This window comes from Canis aureus, chromosome 16 (genome assembly GCF_053574225.1).
Source record: "Canis aureus isolate CA01 chromosome 16, VMU_Caureus_v.1.0, whole genome shotgun sequence".
NCBI lineage: Eukaryota > Metazoa > Chordata > Mammalia > Carnivora > Canidae > Canis > Canis aureus.
Genome location: NC_135626.1, coordinates 16,471,555 through 16,488,600, shown reverse-complemented (window position 1 = coordinate 16,488,600; position 17,046 = coordinate 16,471,555). Strand labels below are relative to the sequence as shown.

Below are 17,046 nucleotides of genomic sequence, written 5' to 3'. Positions count from 1 at the left end.
GTGTGCATGGAGATGGGTGTGTGGAGATGGAGGAGGGCTGGGAGGGTTAACTCAGTGCCTCCGTTTTCTCATCTAGAAAACACAGGGAGCTGAAGATGGCAATGAGGTTCGCAGTGAGATGATCTTATAAGCAAAGCACTGGGGTCCTAGGCAGGTGCACCACAGACATTCTCCATTAATTACTACAAGTGTCCCTCCTTACTGCCTCCAAGACTCCTCTCTCTCCCTGTACCCTGTATAGTGTTCTGGAGTGGGAGATCCAGGACAGGATTGGACAGAATGTAGGGAAAAAAGCAAACTGTGGCAATGTTAAGGAGAGCAACTGTAACGTTTTAGCTTGGAAATGCTGAAAATAGCATGTTCAAGCCTTTGTAGATAAAAATGTAAAATGTATGCAAATGTATGTGTCTCACGCAGAGAAACATACATCTGTGGCCTCCTGACAGCACCCGGATGTGGCCATCAGAAAAATCCCTGCAGCATACAGAGGGGGCCCAGGCTGCCTTGGTGGTGGAGGTAGACATTGGGTAGGGGGCAGTTCTGCTGCCTCCCTGGTCCACATTCCCCTTTACCTTTCTTCTGGGTTCCGTGCCTTCTGAGAGTTCCATGTGGGAAGAAGAGAGGCTCTTGGGCCCATCTCCACTCCTCCACTCTCACCATCCTCCCTCTGGTTCCTCTGAGAGCCCATTTGCTTCCTCTCCCATCCTGGCTCTATTTCTGGAGCATCTCATTGGAGATGCACACCCCCCTCTCTGCCAAGCTCCAGGTGCCTGCTTGGTCCTCCCAGTCTTGTGTGCAAGTCAGGGCTGGTGGGAGGGTGACAGCTGAGCAGGGAGGGGCCACAAGAGCCAGAGCCAGAGTCTGAGCCAGGAGAGTTGGGGTGGGGGAGAGCTGAGTGGATTTGGGGAGGGCCCAGTGTTACCTGCAGTTAAAAAACACCCACCATAGCCACCTGTAGAGGCTTTCTGCTCATTTACCTTGCACCTCCCAAGGGCTTGCCTGACCTGGTGTGGGTTGGAGGCCTCCACCCAAGCAGCAGCAAGGGGTTGGGTGCAGGCTTCCTTTCAGCATTGTGGGTGAGGAGGGTCTGCAAGAAGAACTAAATTTGCAGTTATTTGGAAGGATGAGGAGCCTAGCCCCCAGTGGGTGGGTCCCAGTGGAGCTGAGTCCCTTGAAGTCTTCTGCTTCCCTTCTCTTGGTTTCAAGAGAGGAGCTTCAGTGCCCCTTGCCCTCTTCCTCCCTCCCCCACAGCCTGTAGCCTGACTCCCCTCCCTCTCAGGTCCTTCAGAGTCCTTGGCCATAGGAGGCCTACAGGACCGAATCTGCAGCAAAGTTGCCTTGGCTTCCCTAGAACCAGCACCCAGGAGATGGGCATAAAGCCCCCCCTTCACTGTTCTTGGGAGGTCTTACCAGAAACTTTCTTTCTTTTTAAGATTTTATTTATTTATTCAGGAGACACAGAGAGGCTGAGATCATAGGTAGAGGGAGAAGCAGGCTCCCTCCAGGGAGCTGGATGTGGGACTCGATCCCGGCACCCTGACATCACGCCCTGAGCAGAAGGCAGATGCTCAACCACTGAACCACCCAGGCGTCCCAGCAATTTTATTTCTAAAGGTTTTGTTTTCAGAGGCGTCTTGACCCCAGACTTCCCTGAACTTGTATGTGATCATGCCTACAAGGTATGCCTCCTGGGCTGCGACTGTAGATCCCCAAACAAGTCTCTTGGGGAACCCAGTGGAGACCGCGGAGTGTGTCCTGTCTCCCGTTTTTCCTTCACTGCCCCTCCTGGACCCCCCCAGCCCCCTGCCTCTCTCCAGCCTCCGCCTTCGGGTGTGTAGGGCAGAAGCGCCCGGCTTTTAGGTCAAGGGTGTTTAAACAGATGAGGTTGTTAAGGTTTGGAAGGAAAGAGTGGCCCAGCGGCCAAGGCTTTCCTCGGGCGGGCAGGACCTTAACCCCGTCAGCGCCGCCCCCCAGGCTTGCCTAGGGGAGGGGCCTGACGGCTGCACCGGCCCCAGAAACTGCGCTTAGAGATCCTGGGGCGGCAGGTGATGTCACCCCTGCGGGGCCCGTAGGGCTCCCCGCGGCACTTAGTCTGCGGGTTGCCAGAATTCGGCCGAGCCCAGCGAGGGGAGGAAGAGGAGCCTGCGCCTGCGCCTGCGCCGCGGCCGGGAGCCCCCCGCGGGACCACCACTCCGCCACCGGCCAGAGCCCGCCTCGCCCCGGCGTCCGGAGGGACCGGGGCTGCCCCCCACTCCCGCGAGGGTCTGGCGGCGCGCGGCGGGGGGAGGGGGCGCGAGGCTCGCGCGGATTGGTGGCGGCCCCGCCCCCGCCCCCGCCCCCGCCCCCGGCCCCGGCCCCGGCCCCGGCCCCGGCCGCCGCGCAGCCCCGGGAAGTTGCTAGTCTGCGGGCGGGCTGCGGGGCCGCGGCTCCGGGATCCGCAGCGGGGCCGGCCGGGGCCGCAGCAGCCGGAAGGGCTCCCAGGGGCGCCCGCCTGCCCTCGCCCGCCCTCCCGCACCCGCGCCGCAGCCCCGGCTCGCTCCTCCCAGCTACCTGTTTGCCTGCCTCCCCTCGCCTCCGGCCCGCGCCCGGCAACTCCGGCCTCCCGGGCTGACCGCCCCTCCCGGCGCCCCGCCGGCCCGCGGCCCGAGCCCTCCCTCCTTTGTTGTGCGATGAGGCTCGGGTTTCCGATCTGACGGAGCCGCCGCCGCCGCCGCCGCCGCCGCCGCCGCCGCCGCGCGGAGCCGCGGGCATGGAGCCGCTCAGCCACCGGGGCCTGCCGCGTCTCTCCTGGATCGACACCCTCTACAGCAGTACGTGCGCGCTCGGGCCCGGGAGGCCGGGCGGGAGGGGGCCGCGGCGCCCCGACGGCCCCGGGGCGCGACCTGCGGGGCTGCGGGCGGAGGGCGCGGGACGTGGGGGACACACGGGGGGTCCCCCCGCTCTGCCGCAGACCGGGTCCCCGGAGCGGACTTCCAGCGGGCGGGGGGCCGCGGGCCCGACGGGGCGGGAGAGCTGTGTCCCCCCGTTCCCACCTGTTGTGTAACCGAGCACTCCCCAGCCCTCAGGAAGCAGAGCCCTAGTAGGGTGCTCCCTGCGCTTCCCGACTGACTGCTCTGTCCACGCTGGAGCAGAAAGGCCATTTTGGCCAAGTCCTTGGCCCCCGAGTTTGTCGCCTCAGGGACATCCTGGGGCCATTGTGTGTTTTAGGGTGGAGGTGGGGTCGGGTGGGAGGGACCGTAGGCGCAGATCTCCGCGGGGGCCATTTGGATTGAAGGAGCTGGAAACCTCCGGCTCAGCAGTCTTTCCTGCCAGCCTCATCACCACCCCCACCCTCACCACCCTCCAAAAAAGAAGAAAAAAGAAAACAACAACAACAACAACAACAAAAAAAAAACCCCTCGACTTCTCCACCCCCTCGCTCCCAAATCTGCCTCAATCATGTGATTGCTCTTGCACTGCCGCTGGGGATGTGTAACTGATCACTCACTCGTACATTCCAGGGGCTCCTTCCAGGCGGCAAGCACCCCCACCATACACCCTTCCTCTCTTAGGTGACTCTAGCCCTGCACTTCTCTCCACCTCTCCCTTGAAACACCTTCCCCAAAGCTTTCAGGGGAGTAGGAAGAGGGTCCTGGCCCCTGAAGGAGCTAGTAAGTGGATTTTGCCCTCTGAGCACTTTGGTGGGACCCTCCCACTCTCTTGCTATGTCTCCTAGCCCAGAGTCCTGGGGCAGGGGGTAAGGGTTGGGGAGGCAGGTGGTGCCAAGTTCAGTTTCTGGACACTGCATGCCATGGGACAAGGACATTTTTAAGGGTTAAGCTGGCTCAGATTCCTTGGTGACAGTTATATCGGGGAGGACAGGAATGAACAAGGATAGTGCTTTGAACCCCAAGGTCTTGCCCTGGAGGCTCCTCAGTGCTCAGCATCCAGCCTCTGACCTCTATATCCCCTTGGGTGCCTCTCATTCCCCATACCTGCTTCTCTTCCCTCTTCTCCCTCCTCCTCCACTTCTATTCCTTTTCCTCCCCCCCCCCACCCCCAGCTCCCCTTATGATGGTTCATTCCGCTTTGGTTTTTCAACATCAAAGGGGCAAAGCCGGATCCCCTGGGTATCAGTCTTGCACCGAGCCCAGCCACTCCATCTGCTCCTTCTCCCACAGACGCCAGCAACGTTGGGTGAAGGTCAGGGCCCATGGCTGTATGGAGTGTGTGTGCACACATGTGTCTGCGTGAATAGAGGCATACATCTGTTCAGAGCCCTGCTGCAGATCAGCCCCTGACCTGAAGGAAGGATTAGTGACCTCTTAGCCGCGCTCTTGCAAATAACAGTAATAACAATGCCTCATATTCACATGCTACTTATGTTCCTGAATATTTTCTGGCTCCTTGCAAAATCCAGTAGTGGTTTCCGTATTTCTCAAAACATAGAATCCCATGGAAATCTCTGTCTAGGTTTCTCTCTGTTGCCCTGACGAAGACTCCCCAACGTAATTCTTTCCAAGTTTTCCTATCTCTCCCTCACCCCCACCTCTTGGAGTAGGGAAGTAAAATTGTCTGAGGTCTCCTTGAAAATTTCTGCCCAGAGGAAGATGGGACCTGAAAAGAGAAATTAGACTGAGACCTTCTTTGGGAGTACCTGTTAACCAACCCTGAGTGAAGCAAGCTAGCATCTGAGCTGTCTTGTCTGCTGCTGCTGCTGCTGCCCTGGCCCCTGGGCTTCTAGGAGCCTGGATGGGGGGGTGGGAGAGGCGCTGACTTGGCAGCAATGTGAGGAGTCCTTGCCTCCCTCCTTCCTCAGAATGGCTTATTTGAGAGCCATAGAATGAGGCTTCCTGGGGAGGTGCTGTGCAGTCATGTTTGGGCTGTTAGCCATGAAGTTTCCTCTTGACAAGAGCCTAAATTAAAACAAATACCCGGGCTGTCATTTGCCTGGCAGCCTGGTTTCGTGGCTCCCAGAGGAAGTTCCTCTGGCTCTCAGCTGTTTGCTTACAAGGCTTACTGGGGTGGCAAGTCCCCACAAAAGCTAAGTCCAGCAGGAGTAGTAAAGTGGATGCCTCCAGGGCACAGGGTGGCCCACATATGTCTTAGATATGGGAATGAGCCAGTGATAGAGGCCCTTCCTAAGTGCCGCTCCTGGTAGCAGTGATAATAGCATATCCTAAGGATCCAGTATATGCCAGGCATGATGCTGGGCTGTCTCCATCCATCCTCTCCAGACCACACGACTATGCAAGATACGTAGTCTTATTTCCATTTGGCAGGAAGAGAGATGTGGTAAGCTCAAATCCTTATCCAGAGTCACGTAACTGGTAAGTGACAAAGCTAGAATTCAGTTCATACCCTAGGTTGGTAAGGAAGACTCTGAGTGTCACCTAGATATGTCTGAGCTTCCTCAAGGCTTTGGAATGTCATGGAATGGGGAGCATCTGTCTCTTTGGTCCTCTGTGTTCTTGAAATGGTCCAGCAGGATAAGTGGCCTCAATGATTCTGAGCCCAACCTGTCCATGGGTCTCTTGTAGGAACTTGGGGCTGGTCCTGGAGCCAAGGCAGGGGTGGTTGAGGCTCTGAACTCACTGAGCTTGGTGATTTTCTACTCTTAGGGTGCCAGACTGCCAGCCAGCCCCTCCTCTGACTGACTTCTTGCCTTTGGAGTTGTCAGCTCATTCCTTCTGGCTTCAGCATCTATGCCAGGAGGAGTGTGTGTATTTTCATTGCAAGCTGATGGTCATTTGATAATGGGTAGGCAGCAGACCCCCCTTTTCCTCCTGTGGTAGAAGTACTGAAGGGCTACTGTGATGGCGATTTGTCTGACCCAAGGAGATGGGTTGACTCCCAGCTACCAGTTAATATAGGACTGATTGGAGCAGGGTCTTTGCTTCTGATAAGCTGGAGTGGCAGATGAGGCTTCCAGCCATCCTACTTCTTGTCTCTCTACCACTCATTTTCCTACGTTCATGTAATCAGCTTTGCCCTTCAGTGCCTTGCCTTGACCCTCTCCCCAGAGCTGGTATGATTCTTTCCATAAAGGGCTATGTTCTTCATTTTATCTTCCCCGTGTCTTTGTCTCATCACCTTCTCCACTAAACACCACTTTCTCTTGGTTCTCTTCTATACCATGGGGTTAGGTTAGATTATATTAAGCTCTGTGGAATAGCAAAATGGGAGGTGCTCTGAGCCTGTCCCTCTGAGTGGATACCACCCTCCACACATATCTGAACTGAGAAATGTATGTACCCCAGGCAGGCAATAATTTGGTACTTCTTCAAATGTAAAGTCTTTCTTCTTTTACTCCAGGAAACATTTCCAAGGGATATTTCAGTTGCTCGTGATATTTACATGTCCCTTATAGACTCAGTACCCTCTCCAAGAGCCAAGAAAGCATTTGGGGCTGTAGGGATACAAACCCATCTCCAGATCATCATGAACCAGCCTCAGTTTCCCATCTTATTCCTATATTGGCCACACCAAGGGCCAGGCAGACTGTGGGTCTGATCAGAGCAGCTGTCTCACCCAGGCCGCATCAGACCACCCCAGATGTGCTGGTAGACACCTGCACCTGCAGATTGATGCTTTCTTATCCTCTGAAAAGCCCCAGCATTCATTCCTTTTTTTAACACCAGCCAATTATTGTCATGGCTGCTGGAGTCTCAGAGGTGGGGCTGATGGGAGAAGAAGTCATCTACTCAGAGAAAATTTTTGTTATTGTGATTGTTGCTGTTGTTCTTTAGGAAACAGAAGAGATGACAGGAACATTTGTGAAGAATTAGCTAAGTGGGTAGAAGACAGAGGAATAGTGAGAAAACCCATCCTGCCTCACTCTTGCAGGTGGGATGGAAGACTTGGGCTGTTCCCTGAGGTGTGGTCTGATTCCTGGGTACCCTGTGCATACCCCTCTGTAATGCCAGGCCATGACGTCTCTTGTAGATCCCATATGGATTAATTAATGTTTATAAGGTGTTTTGAAGGTGAGGAGCGCTACGGGACTGCTGCTCAGCTGTCCAGCTCATCATGGTCCTCATCACAAACGGGGGTCCGTGAAAGGTTTGCTGATGCGTAGAAAGGGCCGTAAAGGCGGTGAGGGTGCTGGCTGGTGCAGAGTGCTGGACGTGGTCCTTAGGTGGTGCCTTGGCCAGCTCCTCATTCCTAATAAGCCTTCAGTAATTTTTGGTAGCATAAGAGGGAAAAGAAAACTGGGTTCTTGGCTCCTTTAACTCCTTACTCCACCAGAAATCCCAGGAACCCATTCATTGGCCCATTCACAAGTTTCCAGCTGTGTGGATTTGGTAATTGTAGCATTTGTAGTGGAGTCGGAGACCCCCCAAGGGAGTCCCACGCGCTGCTAGGGCTTGTGATTGTGCAATTGGAAGACTTTACTGCCAGGGTTGGTGCTGCAGCTGTTTGGCTCAGCTTGAGCCCCATAGGGGCAAACCAGGAACTAGGCAGCTTCACAGTTGGCCTCACAGTCAACTCCACGTCCTTCCTTCTTTGCTTCTGCCAGGCCCCTGGCTGTGATAGGTGGAGGCAATCCATGGAGCTCCAGTACCCATCACATTCTACCTACACGCTCTTAGCACTTTCCGCTGAGCACCAGTAGGAAGAGGCCTGGAGCTCACCTGTCTTGAGAGCAGGATAGAAGAGGTGGATTTTGATTTGTGGCCTGAGTCTGCCTTAGTTTGCATTTCTTTGGACAAGAAAGGCTCAGTTGGAGCCATGGATACTCCTGACTGGCAGTAGGAGTGTCCCACTTGTTCCTGCAGCTTGAAGGGAACCTGTCCAGACCCTGTAAATGGGAAGGAAGAAATCAGGGCAATAGGCAGACTATAGAAATGTCCCCATATGGGGATTGGGAATAGATGCCCAGTCCAACCCCCTGCCCAAGGCATTTGGCAAAGAGCTTTTCGAGGTGGAGCCAACTGGAACCATGACTGAATGGATGAGGAATAGATGTTTTCTATCTTCTCTTCTGCCCTTTCTTCCCTGGCACACACCAGAATGAAAAATGAATGTGGGTTTAGTAGCCATGTAGAAACTACCAGGGTCAGTGTGGTCTTCAGGAGATGGGGCAGGTGGGGTGGGCTCTGTGATGGCCTAATTTGTCAAGTGCCATTTTTCTCTTTTCTCCACCCTTACTTCTGAAGCCTGCATGTCCCTCCTTCTAGACCGTAGGCAGACATGAGGATGTGGTCAGGCATTTTGCATAAGGTGAGCAAGGTCTCCAGAAAGGGATGAGTGCCTAGAAGGCCTTGAGTGGGCCAGTGGTGCTGGAGCTCAGAGTCCTTGTCACTCTGGGCAACATGGCCTTTTGCCTCACTGATGTGTCGGCAGAGCCAGTGCTGCCTAGAAAAGCCCCATATTGGCTGGGGATCTGTGGGTTTACTTGGGGCTGTTCGGAAAGGATGTGTCCATAATTGCCTTCATGGGATTGAAGGGCTGATCCTATTAATACTCGGGCTAACCCCTTCCTCCTGGGCATTGCCTCCTGGCCAGCAGCAAGGGTTTAATGAACCAAGATTATGGAGACCAAAGATTTTTGTGTAATTTTTTTTTAAGATTTTATTTATTTATTCATGAGAGAGAGGGCGGGGGGGCGGGGCAGAGACACAGGCAGAGGGAGAAGCAGGCTCCATGCAGGGAGCCGAACATGGGACTCGATCCCAGGTCTCCAGGATCACACCCTGGGCCGAAGGCGGTGCTAAACCACTGAGCTACCCAGGCTGCCCAGATTTTGTGTAATTAAGCCCAGTTCTTTATCTTTTCTCCACAGCAACAATTTATTTCCTCATTTGTGGTTGCCTTGTTCAGCTGCAAATTACCTTGGGCCTAAAGAGCGGAGGGGCTGTCTTTGTGAATGAGTTTCTCCTTTGAAGGTGAAATTTTAGGTGAAAAACCCTTTTCTGGGAATTCTGGAGTCAGAGTGGCAGTGCGTTCCATATGATGGCACACCTTGGAGTTGCACGATGGGAACCTCTTTGGGAAATGTGTCTGGGTGCCTCAAAGGTACATAAAAACCTCACCCTTGGGTCTCTCACTGGGCCCAGTAAAAAGAAAGCTTGTCAGTCCTGCTGGGTTTGTAGAAATTAGTTTTTCCATTTGGTTTGGGAAGAATGGACATGACCTATAACCAGCCCTACTATGTGCCAGATGCTGTGCTGTGCTATACACTTTCCTTATGTTATCCTAACACCCCAACAAAGTACCTGTTACCAGCCCCCTGTTTTATAGAGATGAGAGAACAGGGAAGTTAGGTTATTGGCAAAGGTCTCCAGTTTGAACTGGATCAGATTTCAGATTGCTCGGACTCTCTGTGTAGCTTCCAACAGCAATAATGGTTATAGCCAATCCTGTTGAGTACCTACAACGTGTCAACACTGTCCTGGGCACCTACCCTGTTTTATCACCAATCCCCATTAGGCCCTACTTTGTGAGGCAGGAGTTATTATCTCTACTTTATAGAAAGGAAAGAAACAAGCCCAGGGAAGTTAAGTAATTAATTCAAGTTTCTAGAGCTAGAGCACAAGCCAGGCTTTGAACATGAGGTTGGCTGGATTCGAAACTTGCTTTCTCCCACACCCTTTGCCTCTCATAGCCGGGTCAGTGAAGGCCCCTTGGCAGCTGGGGGTTCATGGACGTTGATTGATCTGTTCACCTCTCTAGCTAAAATGACAACTGTAAAAACTGTCTTGGCTCCCCCATGGTGTTCAAGGAGCTCTTGGCCTACAGGTGGCCTGTAGGTGCCTACTAACTGGACTACCTCTTCCTAAGGAGTGATCCCAAGGAGATCTCCCCATAGGCACTTGGAGAGTGAGATTACCTTCTCCCTGGGATTATTGGCCAGAAACACTGATGATTAACAACAACAAAACAAGTTTTAAGGGAAAGAGAGAAAATAGGCTTTGGGGGGTAGAAATGAGGTACAGCTAGTGCCCAGTTTCTAGAGCAGAGGAAGGCGAGAGGCAAGGAGATGGGGACTGGAGGAGGGGACTTGGCACAGCCAAGGCGTGCTGGTCTCACTCCTCGGCCTTTTAAAATTCACCTCCACAGTTTCCAGAGGAGAATAAAGGGCCCTCAGCCCTAAATCAGGCCACTGCACACCAAGGTCCTTTGCCCAGGGCCAGTTGTGCTGCAGTTCCAGGTTCTGCTTTTGAACTCGCGCAGGCACAGCATGCTAATGATGGGGTGGTTCCATACAGCCCCTCCAGCCCCTCTCCCCATCCCCCCAAGGGCCCCAGAGCCCAGAGCCCCCTGCCAAGGGGTCAGTCTGCTGGGGCTGGGTATGGCCTGTACCCTACATTGTTCACCTTAGCAGACCCCTCTTTCAGGATCGTTGCAGAAAGGGTTTGTGTGTGCTAAGTGTTCTGGATGTGATAAAACAGAGGATTGCCTTCCCTGAGCTGAGAACCAAAGCCTGAAGGTGTAAGTGGGGAGGAGAGAGGGGCATTCCACAACTCCATTCTCTTCCCTGCCTGAAAATTCACTGGCAGCGTACTTCCCTCATTGAGTCTGCAGGCATTTTTAGGAATTCCTGTTGAGTTGGGTGTAGGGACCCATGACCTGACCCTCCCATGCTACTGCCCTCCCTGTGGTTCCAGGATGCAGTCAGACCAGGGGTTCGGCCTTGACCAGGTCTAGCCTCTAGGTGCCACCCTGTGGTGCTCTCTATCCCACCCCCCTCCCTGCACCCCTCATCCTTACCCCCAGCTGTCTCCTGTTCTTCTTGCCCTTCCCCCCCAGCCTTTCAAGGGAAGAGACACCACTAAGGGAAGACAGCTGAAATGGGGCTGCCCGAGCCAAAGAATTGAGAGGGCTGGGAGAGCATGTCCTGGTGATGGGGATCCTGTCCCTCCAAAAAGGACATGGCTCCACTCTAGTGCTTCTCCACAATTCTTTTTGTGCAGGTTGAAATGATGCCTCATTGCAAAGTGCCCAAATCCTCCTTCACCTGAGCAGGGCTGGGGAGTGCCCGTTTCATGACCTGCTGCAGTAGCTACTACTGTCAGCTCTGTGTCATGAGACAGGAGCCAGAGGGCTAAGGTGGGGACCTCCAGTGTATACCATTAAGGGCCTGCTCACAGGTGGCCTGGTCAAAGGAGTTAGCTCCTCACCATTGAAATTAACTTAGCAGTGGCTGGGAGATTAAGCTAGATGCTAACTCTTGCTAACTCTTACAACCTAAACATAATACGTATATTTTATGTTATAAACCAGTAGATACACAAAGTAAAACAAAAGTTTCATTGGACTGTACTTAACTTTTCTATAATATTTGCAATGTACTTATATTTTTATACTCTTCTATTCCATGCCATTTCATTGCATTCAAAGCAAACCCAGAAAGTGCTGGTCATGACCCGCTACATTGATTTCATGACCTACAGTATGAAAACAGCAGACAAGATTATCTCAAAAGGGCTTTTATAAACTGTAAGGAATAATAATTTACTGAACTATAGTCATTTATATACCTGTGTTGTGTTTTTTGCCAGATTCACACAGTTTTATTCCTATGGACTTAATGTTTTTCTTCAATTTGATTCAGTTTAAAATATAACTTACTTAGAAAGGGAACTAGTGGAAAATCTGTACCACTTGGAATAAACCAAAAGTTACCTTACAAATAAATGCACTAAAAATTAAAGTGTTATTAATTCTAATTATGCACTGTTGCCCTTGGAAGGATCTAGATCTGAACCTCCTGTGTCCTTGTTTAAAGAAAAAGGAATAGAAGATACAGGGATGTTAAAGACATACTGGCATCAAACAGAGTCTTTCTTCTTCACTAACAGGGAGATTGAAAGGAATCAAGATGGGAATAATTTTCTCAACATGTGCCTGAGTGTGCTTTAATGCAGTGTGGCTAGCAAGTAGGTGCTAATCAAAGGGCCCTTCTGTGTTGACATTCTCTACTTCTGTCTACCCAGGACCCCTATTTCCTGTGGTGGGAGAGGAGAGGAGAGGAGAGGAGAGGAGAGGAGAGGAGAGGAGAGGAGAGGAGAGAAGATGGTTTTCTCCTAGGGACAAATATACTAGAGCAGAATCTCAAACTCTGCTGTGTATTTGAATCGCCTGGGGATCTTGTTAAGATGCAAATTCTCATCTGCATCTTAACAGATCTGAGGCCCAAGGTTCTGCATTCTAGCAAGCTCCCAAGTAATGCCAGTGCTACTGAACAGTCTGGGGATCACAGTTTGGGTAGCATAACTCCAGGGTCCTTTATTCCCATCCCTAGGAGGATGACTACAGACCATGAACCAAGTCAGACTGTAACTGGATTCTAGACAGGTGAAGAGCCACCCATGACACATACCTCTTTTGAGCTCACTTTTCAATAAAAGCAAAAAGAACGAAGCGGTTGATTGGATATCTAGTGGGTACCAGATGTGGGCTAGTGTTCTCACATTCATGATCTCATTTAATCCTCACAGTAAACCTGTGAAAGGTTGTTACCCTCATGCAAGGATGAGAAGAGAGAATGGCCATTGTGGTTGGCCTCTGCTGGGGATTTCTGGCATGGCAGGCACACCAGACCTCTGTGTTCACCCCTTCCCTGAGTGGCAGAAATTCAGGCATCTGCCTTTTTGAGTGCCTCTGTCTAGACAACACTGGTATCCTCCCTACCTCCTTTCCCCTGCAGGGCAAACGCCAGTGTTAATGGAGCAAAATGCCTTTGTTGTTCATTTTCTAGTGCATGATTGAGAGGGTTAATGAGGGACCAGCTGGTGTGCCGCTCAGCCATGTGGAAACACCATTTCCCCTTGATTTAGGTGGGCAAACATTTGCAGGCCCCATGGCAGCTCCTGACTAAATGTTCCCCTTTTGGGCCTGGATGGTGCCTACCTAGATGTCAATGGGCATTGTGTGCCATCTTTGGTTGTAGAAACTTTAGAGGCCAAAAGCAGGAGCTGGTTCTGTCTCCTCCCTGGAAAGGAAGGATGGGACACAAATTTGATGTCTGAATGCCGTTTCTGGCCTGGGAACCCTGTCCTGGCTGATTGCTGCCACCACAGGCAGGGCCCTTGCAGCAGATGGCTGAGCACCTGGAAGCCCCTTTTCTTTTTATTATTTTTTTAAAGCTTTTATTTATTTATTCATGACAGCGGAGAGAGAGAGAGAGAGAGAGGGGGGCAGAGACACAGGCAGAGAGAGAAGCAGGCTCCATGCAGGGAGCCTGACGTGGGACTTGATTCCGGGTTTCCAGGATCACACCCCGGGCCGAAGGTGGCGCTAAACCACTGGGCCACCGGGGCTCCCTTTTCTGATGCTTTCTGATGCCACCCCACCTTTCCCTGTAGCCGGAGTTATGGTAAACCCACTTCCATCTGCCACTCCTTTGCCCAGAAACCTTCCATGGGGCCACATTTTATTTCCAGATGAGATCCAAACTGCCTTCAAGATCCTCCACGTTAGGGGATCCTCACACTTTCCTTTCAGGTTTCCCAGCATCCCGCAGCCAACCTCCATGCTCTGTTGAACTCCCTTCCAACCTCAAACCTCAGCTTGATGCCCACCAGCTCTAGGAAGCCTCCCATGCCTGATTGTAGTGCTCCCCTGGTTGAGGGCCCCAGCTCAGAGCTCTTGCTTGCTCTGGGCCCCATCATGGAGCACTTTCTTACCTGTTGTTCTGTAGTGTTTTCCTATATGGTGTTTCCAGTCTGTTGTCATTTCTTCTCTGTCAGACTACACTCCCTAGAGACATGAAGAAAAATAACAAAGGCTGCCATTTATAGAGTGCCAGACACTGTCCTTAAGTACTTTACAAACAATGTTCCATTTAAGCTTCAACCTCCTGTGGAGGTCGCACCTATTTTTATCCAGTTTTATAGATGAGGAAACTTTAAAAAAGGATTCTAGAGACATTAAACAGCTTTCTTATAAAGGGCTGAGCTGGACTCTAAACCCGGATGTATGTCAGTTCCCCCAGCCTGTGGTCTGCACCAGAAAGGCCCAAGTGCCAGGGTCCTCTGAATGAGAACTGTATGTTTGAAAAACTCCTCTGCATGCCTCTTCCAGTTTGGGGACTGGCTCTTAACCACCACGTGCTTCTCCTGTTCCCACATACCCAGCTGTGCCCTAACCACGTGGTAGCTTGGAAACGCTTGGTGACGTTTGGTGATTGGTGGAGAAGGTATAAAGAAACAGTGTTCTGAGGGGCCCAGGTCCATCATACAAGGACCACCTAAGAGAATCATGGAGCAGGAGAGATGCAAGGAGGCAGTAGGGCTGGGCCTAAGGAGGGCAGAAGGCCAGTCAAAAAAGGATATTGGAGAGGCTAAGTCAGTCAGTGATCCTCTCTCAGTCCCACCTATAATTCAGGGCCTCACTCACATCAGGTCTGTGAATCAGCAGGGGCATCTTGTGAAAATAGATTCTTTTTATTTTATTTTTTAAAGATTTTATTTATTTATGCATGAGAGACACACACAGAGAGAGAGGCAGAGACACAGGCAGAGGGAGAAGCAGGCTCCATGCAGGGAGCCCGACATGGGACTTGATCCCCAGTCTCCAGGATCAGGCCCTGGGCCAAAGGCAGGTACCAAACCGCTCAGCCACCGGGGCTGCCTGTGAAAATAGATTCTGATCCAGTAAGTCCAGAGCAGAGTCTCCCACTTAGCTTTTTTTTTTTTTTTTTTTTTAAGATTTTATTTTTTATTTCAGAGAAAGAGCACAAACAGTGGGGGAAGATCAAAGGAAGAGAGAGAAGCATACTCCCCACTGAGCAGGGAGCCCAGTGCAGGACTGGATCCCAGGACCCTGAGATCATGACTTGACTCGAAGGCAGACACTTAACTGCCTGAGCCATCCAGGTGCCTTCATTTGGCATTTCTAGCAAGCCCCCGGTGATGCCCATTCTGAGTAGGAAGGACCTAGGCTCTTCGAAGCCGTTCTAGAGGATCTGATTCAACCACTTGCCAGTCTGGCACCTTCCTACCTCCCTTCTAAACCCCTTAGCATAGTGTGGGGAGCCTTTTCAGACACTGTCCCCAGCCCACCTCTCGCTTCACTTCCTGGTGTTCCCTACCACACTCCCGACCCTCTAGCCAAACTGAATTCTTCAAGTCCTCAGACACACCATGCCCCATCGTGGTTTGGTATTTTCTGCATGCTGTTCGCTGTTCCTTTCCCTAGAGAAGCACCCGTTGACCTTTCTTAACTAGATGATGATGAGGCTGAATGTCACCTCCTTGGGAAGTCATGGACTGGGGAGTGGGCTTTAGACCTAAGCTTCTAGCCCTGAAGAGAAGTCCCCCAGAGGTTTTTAGAACCCTTCCCTGTCCTGCTCTCAGCAAAGGTTAGCCATGGTCCCTGGCTTTGCAGAGTTGGAATCAGGTGACTTAATTGTCCTGCTTCTAACCTTCATTGTTTCTTGCCACCTTTGAGTAAAAATAGAGCTGAGAATGACTGAAGTGAAACCTGCCTTGGAGTCCAGAAAGGCAGAGATGGGGCCCCTCCCTGGAAAGGCATGGAGGTGTTCTTTGGAGCCCAGGGAGGCCCGAAGCCATCTGTGTGAACTCTGCGGAGGGGGCCTTGTGACCTGGGCCAGGGCTGCTGGGGCACTGTGGTCATGCCTGGGACTCTGAGAGGCCAGCCTGGCCCTCCTGTCAGTGTTCTTACAGCTGCTTTCACTTTAACGTTTTCTCCCTGGGCTGTGGAAACATTTCAGGACTTCCGGAGGGGTTTCCTTTGGTGCTTCCAGAGTTTTCCCCTGGGCTCTTTGCCTCCAGAATCCAGCCATAGGCAAGAGCAGCTTCCGGAAGGGCTGGGGCTGCTGCCCTGGCTGCCGGCAGCCCTCTTGGGGACCTCCTACCTGCTGGTCACCCACCCTTCCTCTCCTGCAGGAAGGCTCTCTGGGGCACTGGTTTTGGTGGAGCAATAGCTCCCACTCTGCAGAAAAATTGGCTCTTCTCATGTGTACACTTCCTGTCCAGGGGCTGAGGAGCGTGCTGCTGTAGGCAGGTAATTGAGGGCTTGACTTCTTGGGCTTCTGGCTTGTTTCTTCTGAGAGGAGCAGCTGGAGGGAACCAATGTGTGGCTGACAGAACATAGCCTTTAAGTACTTGCTCCAACAATGATCTCGGGTGATTTACTTAACCTCGTTGAGCTTTGTTTAGTCACCTATAAGATGAGAATGTTACGACCCATAATGATACGGCTGCCAAAGTTTTCAGCAAAGAAAAATAGAGGATGTCCAGTTAAATGTGAATTTTAGATAAAGAATGAAAAAATGTAAATGTAAGTATATCCCATATTTGGGATATTTTTTTAAAGATTTATTTATTTATTTATGATAGACAGAGAGAGAGAGAGGCAGAGACATAGGCAGAGGGAGAAGCAGGCTCCATGCTGGGAGCCCGATGCGGGACTCGATCCTGGGACTCCAGGATCTCGCCCTGGGCCAAAGGCAGGCGTCAAACCGCTGAGCCACCCAGGGATCCCCCTATTTGGGATATATTTGTACTAAAACTTATTCCTTACTCATCTGAAGTTCACATTTTCCTGGGTGTCTTGCTTTTTATCTGGTGTCTCTACCCCAGATTAAATGGCATGTATGTAACACTTAGCCAGGGACCCATCTAGATGTTCCTTGTTGATTTCATTACTCTCTTCTCTCCTCTGGGCCACCCCCTGATTCCTAGAGGCTAAGCTGATGAGAAGCTTCTGTAGACTTGACACAGAAATACTGATACTGTTTTTATAGACTTGACACAAAAAAATAATGATATGATTAATGGGAAAATGCCAGTGATAATAGCTATCATGTATCTAGCACTTGCTATATGTCCTACATTGTTCTAAGCACTTTATGCATATAAATTCTCTTATTCTTGACAACAATCCTATGAAGAAGACACATATGTTCACTTTATAAATGAGAACACAGATGCATAAATTAGGCAAGTAACTTGCTCAAAGATGCATAGTCAGTGATGAGCTGGAATATGAACCCAAGCAGTTGGACCCCTGTGTTCTTGGTCTTTAACAGGACATGAGGCTACATCTTGCAGTTGGTAGCAACTACCACAGTTAAAGATGTAAAGTTTCTTTAAGGTC

At 51.5% G+C, this 17,046-nt stretch overlaps 1 protein-coding gene across 4 annotated transcripts in view; it reads left to right on the top strand.

Annotated features, from left to right (window-relative positions):
• Nucleotides 1-17,046, top strand: part of ABR (ABR activator of RhoGEF and GTPase) — a 185,987-nt gene that overhangs the window by 43,590 nt on the left and 125,351 nt on the right. The window contains exon 1 of one of the 4 annotated variants that reach the window (XM_077851840.1): nt 2,645-2,810. The exons of the other annotated variants lie outside the window; for them this stretch is intronic. Coding sequence (XP_077707966.1) covers nt 2,750-2,810 — 61 coding nt within the window. The 5' untranslated portion in view covers nt 2,645-2,749. Of the gene's footprint in view, nt 1-2,644; nt 2,811-17,046 lie in introns of those variants that run through there. 4 annotated transcript variants of the gene reach the window in all.